At 53.8% G+C, this 11052-nt stretch overlaps 1 protein-coding gene across 1 annotated transcript in view; it reads right to left on the bottom strand.

Annotated features, from left to right (window-relative positions):
* Nucleotides 1-1343: 1343 nt before the first annotated feature.
* LOC311322951 (uncharacterized protein) overlaps nucleotides 1344-11052 on the bottom strand; it is a gene marked incomplete at its 3' end in the record, with an annotated part of 14903 nt that continues 5194 nt past the window's right edge. Inside the window, exons 6-12 of the mRNA XM_084455068.1 lie at nucleotides 10422-10577; nucleotides 8791-8919; nucleotides 7525-7645; nucleotides 6857-7032; nucleotides 4530-5376; nucleotides 3914-4063; nucleotides 1344-1486 (exon numbers count right to left, since the gene is read on the bottom strand). Of these exons, the coding sequence (XP_084311194.1) occupies nucleotides 1344-1486; nucleotides 3914-4063; nucleotides 4530-5376; nucleotides 6857-7032; nucleotides 7525-7645; nucleotides 8791-8919; nucleotides 10422-10577 (1722 nt within the window). The remainder of the gene's footprint in view (nucleotides 1487-3913; nucleotides 4064-4529; nucleotides 5377-6856; nucleotides 7033-7524; nucleotides 7646-8790; nucleotides 8920-10421; nucleotides 10578-11052) is intronic.

Here is an 11052-nt window from a genome sequence, read left to right as displayed (position 1 = left end):
TCCCAGCCCCTCCCACCTGCTCCTTGACATGGAGCCGATTGGTCGATCCTGGTCTGTGTGTCTCAAACAGGACAGAATCACATCAACTCTCTAAACTAGCTACTGTACATCAACTCTCTAAACTAGCTACTGTACATCAACTCTCTAAACTAGCTACTGTACAACATCCCCCCACTGCCCCGTGGCCCACTATGAAGCATCTTGCTTTTTGAAAGAAATAAAATAAAATAAACCTGAAAATCAACTTAACCAACTGAAATTAGTCATTATTTTCCAGTAAAATTAATAAACACTCACTCTCTCATCTCTTTTTTTTTCCTTCTTCTTACATGTTGTTGCAAACATTTATAACAAAGCGGACGTGATATTGGATTGACAGGCGTAGATATTGGAGCAGAGCTATGCAGGCTGGACAGTCTCTCACATCAGCAAAGAGTTGTTGCTCCTCTGAGTGGACTCACCCAACCCTGGGCCCCACACCAGGGGTGCCCGCGCAGGGCCCCCCCCTCCTTCTGGAGGAATGGTAGCTCCCAAGAATCCAGCCTGAGGAATCCCCCCTAAAGGACTGGGCTGTACCATCCCGGCTCCCAAATAGGGCTGAGGTCTCATCGGGGGCATAGTGAGGCCTGTTTGGGGCATTCCAAGGGGGCGGGGTCCAAGCTGGGAGAAGGGAGACCCGAGCGCGGGATTGGGCGGTCCAAAACCGGGGCGGGGCATACCATAGGACATAGGGGTGTAACTGAAAGGACTGGAGGGTAGGGAGGGGGCCGTGGTAGGGAACACCCCTGTAACGGAGCTGGGTCGGCCCACGTAGCCAGCCAAGCCTGGGCCTTGAAAAGCGCCTGGGAAAATCAAGGAGAGCAACAGAATCGAGCAGAGGAGTGTGTGTGTGGGGGGGGGGGGGAGGGGAGGAGGAGTGTGTGGGGGGGGGGGGGGGGGAGGGAGGAGGAGGGAGGAGGGGAACGAGGGATGACACAGCATTCCCAGACAGAGAGAGTTTAGAACAGAGAGAGGGATGAGAGGGTTACACTTCTGACATCTAGACTCTATAGTTTATATATACGGTTACAGTTACTAATGCCCTCACACACACACACACACACACACACACACACACACACACACACACACACACACACACACACACACACACACACACACACACACACACACACACACACACACACACACACACACAGATACCCACTAGGAGGGGGGGCGAGACACAATCACAAGCACTGCATTAAATGAACGGATAATATACTTCTCATATAGATACTCTCTCTACGCTCTCTCTGTCTCTCTCAGCGTCTCTCTCTCTCGGTCTCTCTCTCTCTGGTCCTCTAGCCCTCCTTACCCTCGGGGGGTTTCTGCGAGGCGAGGGGGTTGAGCGGGGGCTGTTGGGGGTTGGAGGAGAGGAGAGAGTCCATGTCCACCAGGAACGACTCCGGGCTTTTAGGCTCCTCCTCCCGCACTGCTCCGTTACCTAGGGGACAAACGCGACACATCGGCTACTGTACGTCTAGTCTGCTACCGTACGTCTGGTCTGCTACCGTACGTCTAGTCTGCTACCGTACGTGTAGTCTGCTACCGTACGTCTAGTCTGCTACCGTACGTCTGGTCTGCTACCGTACGTCTAGTCTGCTACCGTACGTCTAGACTGCTACCGTACGTCTAGACTGCTACCGTACGTCTAGTCTGCTACCGTACGTCTAGTCTGCTACCGTACGTCTAGACTGCTACCGTACGTCTAGTCTGCTACCGTACGTCTAGACTGCTACCGTACGTCTAGACTGCTACCGTACGTCTAGTCTGCTACCGTACGTCTAGTCTGCTACCGTACGTCTAGACTGCTACCGTACGTCTAGACTGCTACCGTACGTCTAGTCTGCTACCGTACGTCTAGACTGCTACCGTACGTCTAGTCTGCTACTGTACATCTAGTCTGCTACCGTACGTCTAGTCTAGGGGAGAAGAACACGGCACAGATAAATACAGACGGCCGGATGTCATGCGATCGTACTTGAATATCACGCAGCAGTGTCATTTATTTCAGACACCAGAGCTTCACAAGCACCTACAGGGCTAGCGCGCTCTCACACACCAGGGTGCCCCCAGGTTTCTTCAAGTTAAATTCAAGACTTTTTAATACCTTTTCAAGACCATTAATCCCAAAAATTAATACCTATCACGGCCTAATTTCACAGCCCGATCAACGACAACGTTAGGTCGTGCAGTTGTAGGAACTACCGGTAAAGCACGCTGACTAGCATTAGCCTCAGCTGCAGCTGTTTCGGGTGCATTGCCTACCGGTAGCTGGGTAACGTTAGCTAGTGTGAAAGTGGTAGCCACTGAAGGTTTTTTTTCCTTGGCTCTAACTGAGTCACAGTGTTTTGTTGACTTCGCATGGGAATCTAATGCTCCCTGTCCCATGGTTCCTAGCTGGTCTAATGCTCCCTGTCCCATGGTTCCTAGCTGGTCTAATGCTCCCTGTCCCATGGTTCCTAGCTGGTCTAATGCTCCCTGTCCCATGGTTCCTAGCTGGATCTAATGCTCCCTGTCCCATGGTTCCTAGCTGGTCTAATGCTCCCTGTCCCATGGTTCCTAGCTGGATCTAATGCTCCCTGTCCCATGGTTCCTAGCTGGTCTAATGCTCCCTGTCCCATGGTTCCTAGCTGGATCTAATGCTCCCTGTCCCATGGTTCCTAGCTGGTCTAATGCTCCCTGTCCCATGGTTCCTAGCTGGTCTAATGCTCCCTGTCCCATGGTTCCTAGCTGGATCTAATGCTCCCTGTCCCATGGTTCCTAGCTGGATCTAATGCTCCCTGTCCCATGGTTCCTAGCTGGTCTAATGCTCCCTGTCCCATGGTTCCTAGCTGGTCTAATGCTCCCTGTCCCATGGTTCCTAGCTGGTCTAATGCTCCCTGTCCCATGGTTCCTAGCTGGATCTAATGCTCCCTGTCCCATGGTTCCTAGCTGGTCTAATGCTCCCTGTCCCATGGTTCCTAGCTGGTCTAATGCTCCCTGTCCCATGGTTCCTAGCTGGATCTAATGCTCCCTGTCCCATGGTTCCTAGCTGGTCTAATGCTCCCTGTCCCATGGTTCCTAGCTGGATCTAATGCTCCCTGTCCCATGGTTCCTAGCTGGTCTAATGCTCCCTGTCCCATGGTTCCTAGCTGGTCTAATGCTCCCTGTCCCATGGTTCCTAGCTGGATACGCTTTTTGCACAAGGTGCAATACGCCTCAAAAATATGGTCTACCACTGGTTTCAGCCACATTCGATAAGCTACTTTGTCCATCCATGTCTCGTTGAACTTGCATTTCCCCATAGCTACTACTTTCCGTTAACTTCACGTCTACTAACGTAGTAGCTAGCTAGCTAGCCCAGAAACGCAAACTTGTTTTTGTTTTTAGCCGTAGTTTTCGCGCGTCGTGCTTCTCCGTGTCGACTTGATTTGTTTCCCCCGGGCATGCAAGCTTCGCATTGGTTCCGCCACGCTATATTATTAATAATGATAGTAATTACGACGCTTACAATGTTAATAATAATACCGGTAGGCCTAATTAATAACGGACATTATTTGGAAAAAGTGTTTCCGAGCACAATTTTCAATCCGAGCACAATTTTCAAGAATGTCACCAAAATTCAATACCTTTTCAAGTCTTTTTAAGGCATTATTTCATATTTGTAAATTCCATACTTTTTAATGCTATTTAATGTGCGCGGGCACCCTGACACACACACACACACACACACCTACAGGGCTAGCGCGCGCTCACACACACACCAGAGCACTCACAAGCACCTACAGGGCTAGCGCACACTCACACACACACACACACACACACACACACACACACACACACACACACGCTCACACACACACCAGAGCACACGTACACACACACCTACCTGTGCCATTACTAGGAGCCCCCCATGGGTCGGAGGCTGCAGCATTTGCGTTGGTGGTCCCTCCGTCTCCCCAGGGGTCATCAGATGAGGCCGAGTCAGCAGGGGGCGCTGCTGGGCCCCAAGCATCATCACTGTTGGCTGGAGCTGGAGCTAGAGGAAGACAGCAGACAGGTGAGACGGGCCCTGGGGGTGGAGCTAGAGGAAGACAGCAGACAGGTGAAGACGGGCCCTGGGGGTGGAGCTAGAGGAAGACAGGCCCTGGGGGTGGAGCTAGAGGAAGACAGGCCCTGGGGGTGGAGCTAGAGGAAGACAGGCCCTGGGGGTGGAGCTAGAGGAAGACAGGTGAAGACAGGCCCTGGGGGTGGAGCTAGAGGAAGACAGGCCCTGGGGGTGGAGCTAGAGGAAGACGGGCCCTGGTCCAGGAAAATGCATCCTTCCTTCCTGACATCATGAGTGATGACTGCTCTGGGTACAGTGAAGAGAATAGCCCACTACAAATAACAACAACCATCAAGACAAGTCTCTCTCCCTCCCCCTCTCTCTCTCTCTCAATCTCTTTCTCTCCCTCCCTTCCCCTCTCTCTCCCTCTCTCTCTCTCTCTCTCTCTCTCTCTCACCTGGAGCTCCCCAGGGGTCGTCGTCTGGCCTGGATCCATCTCCAAACGGGTCAGCGGAGGGCGAGGTGGCGGTGGGCGCGTCATCACCTCCCCAGGGGTCTGCCTTCTTCTCCGACAGAGGTCCAGGAGGAGCCCCCCAGGGGCTGGAGGTGACGGGGGCGTCGGTCGGCTCACCCCACGCGTCGTCTGTCGAAGGACTGGGCGGGGCCGCGAAAGGGTCAGTGGCGTCTTTAGGCGGGCTGGGCGGAGCAGCGAACAGATCATCCTCCGGTGAAGAAAAGGGGTCCGAAGCGTCTTTCGGTGCGGGTGCAGAGAAGGGATCATCTTTCGGGGTTGAGAAGGGATCCGAATTGTCTTTTGGTGCCGGTGCGGAGAACGGATCATCTTTGGGTGCCGAAAAGGGATCTGAACCATCCTTCGGTGTGGGTGCAGAGAACGGGTCATCTTTGGGTGCCGAAAAGGGATCTGAACCATCCTTCGGTGCTGAAAAGGGATCCGAACCATCTTTCGGTGCTGAAAAGGGATACGAACCATCTTTCGGTGCTGAAAAGGGATCCGAACCATCTTTCGGAGCAGCAAATGGATCCGAGTCGCCCGCCGGTGCCGCAAACGGATCTGGACCATCGGTTTTGCCGTTGGACGGCGCCCCCCACGCGTCCTCAGACGGTGTTTTGGACGGCGCCCCCCATGGATCGGAACCCTCGGCGGGTCGTTTGGTCGGAGCTCCCCACAGGTCTTTGCTCTCTGCGTGGTCCTCCTCGGGCGCCCCTCCCCAGGCCCCGCCCACCGGGGGCTTCTCCTCCTTCGCCGCGTCCTCCCAACGCAGCTCGTCCTCCGTCAGCTTGTCCTACGAGAGGATCACACACACACACACACACACACACACACACCCATGATACCACACACCAACACACACACACACACACTCATGATACCACACACCAACACACACACACACACACACACACACACACACACACACACACACACACACACACACACACACACACCCATGATACCACACACCAACACACACCCATGATACCACACACCAACACACACACACACACACACACACACACTCATGATACCACACACCAACACACACACACACACACCCATGATACCACACACCAACACACACACACACACACCCATGATACCACACACCAACACACACACACACACACTCATGATACCACACACACACACACACACACACACACTCATGATACCACACACCAACACACACACACACACACACGATACCACACACACACATGATACCACACACCAACACACACACACACACACACATGATACCACACACCAACACACACACACTCATAATACCACACACCAACACACACACACTCATGATAACACACACACACACACACACTCATGATAACACACACACACACACACACTCATGATACCACAAACCAACACACACACACTCATGATACCACAAACCAACACACACACACACTCATAATACCACACACCAACAGACACACACCCATGATACCACACACACACACACACACACACACTGGCTACCGTCAAACTGAGCGAGCGAGCGGGGGGGAGTCTGCCCGCCCTCGAGGGTACGTAGCTCTCCGTCTACAGCAGCCTCTCCTACCCTGCGTTCTACACAGCCTCTCCTACCCTGCGTTCCACACAGCCTCTCCTACCCTGCGTTCTACACAGCCTCTCCTACCCTGCGTTCTACACAGCCTCTCCTACCCTGCGTTCTACAGCGGCCTCTCCTACCCTGCGTTCTACACAGCCTCTCCTACCCTGCGTTCTACACAGCCTCTCCTACCCTGCGTTCCACAGCAGCCTCTCCTACCCTGCGTTCCACACAGCCTCTCCTACCCTGCGTTCCACAGCCTCTCCTACCCTGCGTTCCACACAGCCTCTCCTACCCTGCGTTCTACACAGCCTCTCCTACCCTGCGTTCTACACAGCCTCTCCTACCCTGCGTTCTACACAGCCTCTCCTACCCTGCGTTCCACAGCCTCTCCTACCCTGCGTTCTACACAGCCTCTCCTACCCTGCGTTCCACACAGCCTCTCCTACCCTGCGTTCTACACAGCCTCTCCTACCCTGCGTTCTACACAGCCTCTCCTACCCTGCGTTCTACACAGCCTCTCCTACCCTGCGTTCTACACAGCCTCTCCTACCCTGCGTTCTACACAGCCTCTCCTACCCTGCGTTCTACACAGCCTCTCCTACCCTGCAGCCTCTCCTACCCTGCGTTCTACACAGCCTCTCCTACCCTGCGTTCTACACAGCCTCTCCTACCCTGCAGCCTCTCCTACCCTGCGTTCTGCCTCCTTCTTCTCCGCCTCCTGTTTCCGCTGCGCCTCCTTCTTGGCCGCGAAGCTGGCGGCGAGGTCGGCGACCGACGGGATGTTGTCCAGCGAGGGCAGGCCAGTCGACCCCGGGACGTACACCGGCTTGTAGTTAGGGTCCAGGATGGGGTCGCTAGACGAGGCTGGGGGGCAGGGGTCAGGGGTCAGGGATAAAACCAGGATGTGATCAGGAGAACGAGGATGGGGGGCAGGGGTCAGGGGGCAGGGGTCAGGGATAAAACCAGGATGTGATCAGGAGAATGCTGTGTGTTGGGTCTCATCTCTATACTGAACACGCTGTGTTGGGTCTCATCTCTATACTGAACACGCTGTGTTGGGTCTCATCTCTATACTGAACACGCTGTGTTGGGTCTCATCTCTATACTGAACACGCTGTGTTGGGTCTCATCTCTATACTGAACACGCTGTGTTGGGTCTCATCTCTATACTGAACACGCTGTGTTGGGTCTCATCTCTATACTGAACACGCTGTGTTGGGTCTCATCTCTATACTGAACACGCTGTGTTGGGTCTCATCTCTATACTGAACACGCTGTGTTGGGTCTCATCTCTATACTGAACACGCTGTGTTGGGTCTCATCTCTATACTGAACACGCTGTGTTGGGTCTCTTACCAGCGGCGCTCTTTAGCGTCTTCTCTCTGGTTTTGAGCGCAGAGTCTCTCTCTTCCTTCAGTCTGTCGTCATCCTCCATGAGAAGCAGCACCACCTTCGCCTTGTCCCTCACGTTCACACCCTACACACACACACACACACACACACACACACACACACACACACACACACACACACACGCACACGCACACGCGCACACGCACACACACACACACACACACACACACGTCATTAGGACCGCTAACCACAAAGCAGCACAGAAACGGCGCCAGCGTTGGGAAACGCTGTGAACAGTGAGCATGATGGGAGAGGGGGGAGGTGAACAGGGAGCATGATGGGAGAGGAGAGGGGGGAGGTGAACAGGGAGCATGGTGGGAGAGGGGGGAGGTGAACAGGGAGCATGATGGGAGAGGGGGGAGGTGAACAGGGAGCATGATGGGAGAGGGGGGAGGTGAACAGGGAGCATGATGGGAGAGGGGGGAGGTGAACAGGGAGCATGATGGGAGAGGGGGGAGGTGAACAGGGAGCACGGTGGGAGAGGGGGGAGGTGAACAGGGAGCATGATGGGAGAGGGGGGAGGTGAACAGGGAGCATGATGGGAGAGGGGGGAGGTGAACAGGGAGCATGATGGGAGAGGGGGGAGGTGAACAGGGAGCATGATGGGAGAGGGGGGAGGTGAACAGGGAGCATGGTGGGAGAGGGGGGAGGTGAACAGGGAGCATGATGGGAGAGGAGAGGGGGGAGGTGAACAGGGAGCATGATGGGAGAGGGGGGAGGTGAACAGGGAGCACGGTGGGAGAGGAGAGGGGGGAGGTGAACAGGGAGCATGATGGGAGAGGGGGGAGGTGAACAGGGAGCACGGTGGGAGAGGGGGGAGGTGAACAGGGAGCATGATGGGAGAGGAGAGGGGGGAGGTGAACAGGGAGCATGATGGGAGAGGGGGGAGGTGAACAGGGAGCACGGTGGGAGAGGGGGGAGGTGAACAGGGAGCACGGTGGGAGAGGGGGGAGGTGAACAGGGAGCATGATGGGAGAGGGGGGAGGTGAACAGGGAGCATGATGGGAGAGGGGGGAGGTGAACAGGGAGCATGATGGGAGAGGAGAGGGGGGAGGTGATCTGTGAACAGGGAGCATGATGGGAGAGGGGGGAGGTGAACAGGGAGCATGGTGGGAGAGGAGAGGGGGGAGGTGAACAGGGAGCATGGTGGGAGAGGGGGGAGGTGAACAGTGAGCATGATGGGAGAGGAGAGGGGGGAGGTTTGATCACCATGTCTTTTCCGTCCTTGTCAGCGAAGCGGAACTCCGTGAGCGCCTTGACGATGTAGATGTTCTCCTTCATCTGGAGCAGCACGCGGTCCGAGCCCGTCTTCAGCAGGGACTCCAGCAGCGTGAGCGACTGACAGGGAACAACACAGATGGAAGTCATAGTCAACCCTAATGACCTCACAACCCAGTCTGGTGTAAGTACAGACACAACATGGAGGGTCCAGACTCAGCAGAGCTATAACTACTACATAAATGAACCCATTTCCCATCTGGTTATTTAGCAGATTCTTTTAAGCAAAGCGATTTACAATGTTTTTGAGCGAGTGTTAGGGCTGAGTGCCTTGCTCAAGGGCACAGCGGTAAGCAATGATTGTCAAGTGAGCCTGGCCTGTCTGTGAGTCACTGGTCAGATGCTCCAACCACTAGGCTACACACCCACCAATCAAATGAACCACTAGGCTACCCACCCACCAATCAAATGAACCATTAGGCTACACACCCACCAATCAAATGAATCACTAGGCTACACACCCACCAATCAAATGAACCACTAGGCTACACACCCACCAATCAAATGAATCACTAGGCTACCCACCCACCAATCAATGAATCCATATCTATAGGTAGGTAGGTACTTTATATTGTTATTCATAGCATAATGATATCTGGATAGCCCAATAAAGTGAACCCAATCTAGTAATACAGCTATAGTATAATGATGATAATAGTATAATGACCCCCTCTGCCTGGTTCATACTGTAGACACCAAGCCTGGATAGTTCACACTAGACAAGGTCCCTGTATCTGTGAGGTACAGACATCCTCTGCATTAGTAACATGATTCCCTGCACCAATCAGCAGAAAATATGAATGCATTATTCATGACGATGTAAGACCACAGCATATAGTCAATACAAGTGATATCCAACGTACAGTATGCCAGCAGGACTGATATAGCTGTTAAAGGAAGCAGACGAGAACAGAACTCAAACGCAAGCCAGAGCCAGCAGCCCTGCCATCAACAGAGGTGGGCTAACGAGGGCTAAACCCCACATGGGCTAACGAGGGCTAAACCCCACATGGGCTAACGAGGGCTAAACCCCACATGGGCTAACGAGGGCTAAACCCCACATGGGCTAACGAGGGCTAAACCCCACATGGGCTAACGAGGGCTAAACCCCACATGGGCTAACGAGGGCTAAACCCCACATGGGCTAACGAGGGCTAAACCCCACATGGGCTAACGAGGGCTAAACCCACATGGGCTAACGAGGGCTAAACCCCACATGGGCTAACGAGGGCTAAACCCCACATGGGCTAACGAGGGCTAAACCCCACATGGGCTAACGAGGGCTAAACCCCACATGGGCTAGCAGTGATACCAGTAACCTGATCTCTAACCAGGTGCAGTACTCACCTCTGCCAAAGACCAGAATAAATAAGTCAGTTGCGAGATGGAGAGGTACTCTCCCCCAGACTGAACTGGACAGGAAGTGAACCACCAATGTGCCAGCAGTTGCTATGGTGATGAGTGAATGAGTGATAAAACGCCATTGGATGTTTTCAACTCCTTGAGAAGCACTTTGGGTTCAGCGGTCAAAGGTTACATCCTCTACTTCCTCCTGTCCTCACCTTGTGGACGTGTCTCCAGTTCTTGTCATCTTTGAGGCGTTTCCACAGCATGGTCATGATCTCGTTGCAGGCCACCACGTTGTAGGTCAGGTCGGAGATGTCGGCCATCTGGGAACTGGACGGACCCCAGGGATCGTTGGAGGTCGCCTCCCTCACCTGGGAAAAATCACACGTCCAAACTTTTCTCTTTTCTTCAGGATCCATCCTTTCTCAACAACGCTGTCACACAGAAGAGAACACAACAGCTAGCAGGACGGAATGAGAGAGAGACAGAGAGGAGGAGAGAAAGATTAAGAGAGAGAGAAAGAAAGAGGGAAACACACAGACAGCAAAAGAGAGTGATGGAGCAAGAGACACAAAGAGAGGAGAGAGAGAGAGAGAGAAGAGAGAGAGAGAGAGAGAGACAGAGAGAGACAGAGAGAGAGAGAGAGACAGAGAGAGAGAGACAGAGAGAGAGAGAGAGAGACAGAGAGAGAGAGAGAGAGAGACAGAGAGAGACAGAGAGAGACAGAGAGAGAGAGAGAGAGGAAGAGAGAGAGAGAGAGAGAGAGGAGAGAGAGAGAGAGAGAGAGACAGAGACAGAGACAGAGAGAGAGAGAGAGACAGAGAGACAGAGAGACAGAGAGAGAGA

Source organism: Borostomias antarcticus (assembly GCF_949987555.1).
Source record: "Borostomias antarcticus genome assembly, chromosome: 21".
In the NCBI taxonomy this organism is placed as follows: domain Eukaryota; kingdom Metazoa; phylum Chordata; class Actinopteri; order Stomiiformes; family Stomiidae; genus Borostomias; species Borostomias antarcticus.
Note: the sequence above shows the minus strand (reverse complement) of the source record. Positions and strands in the feature narration are given on the sequence as shown.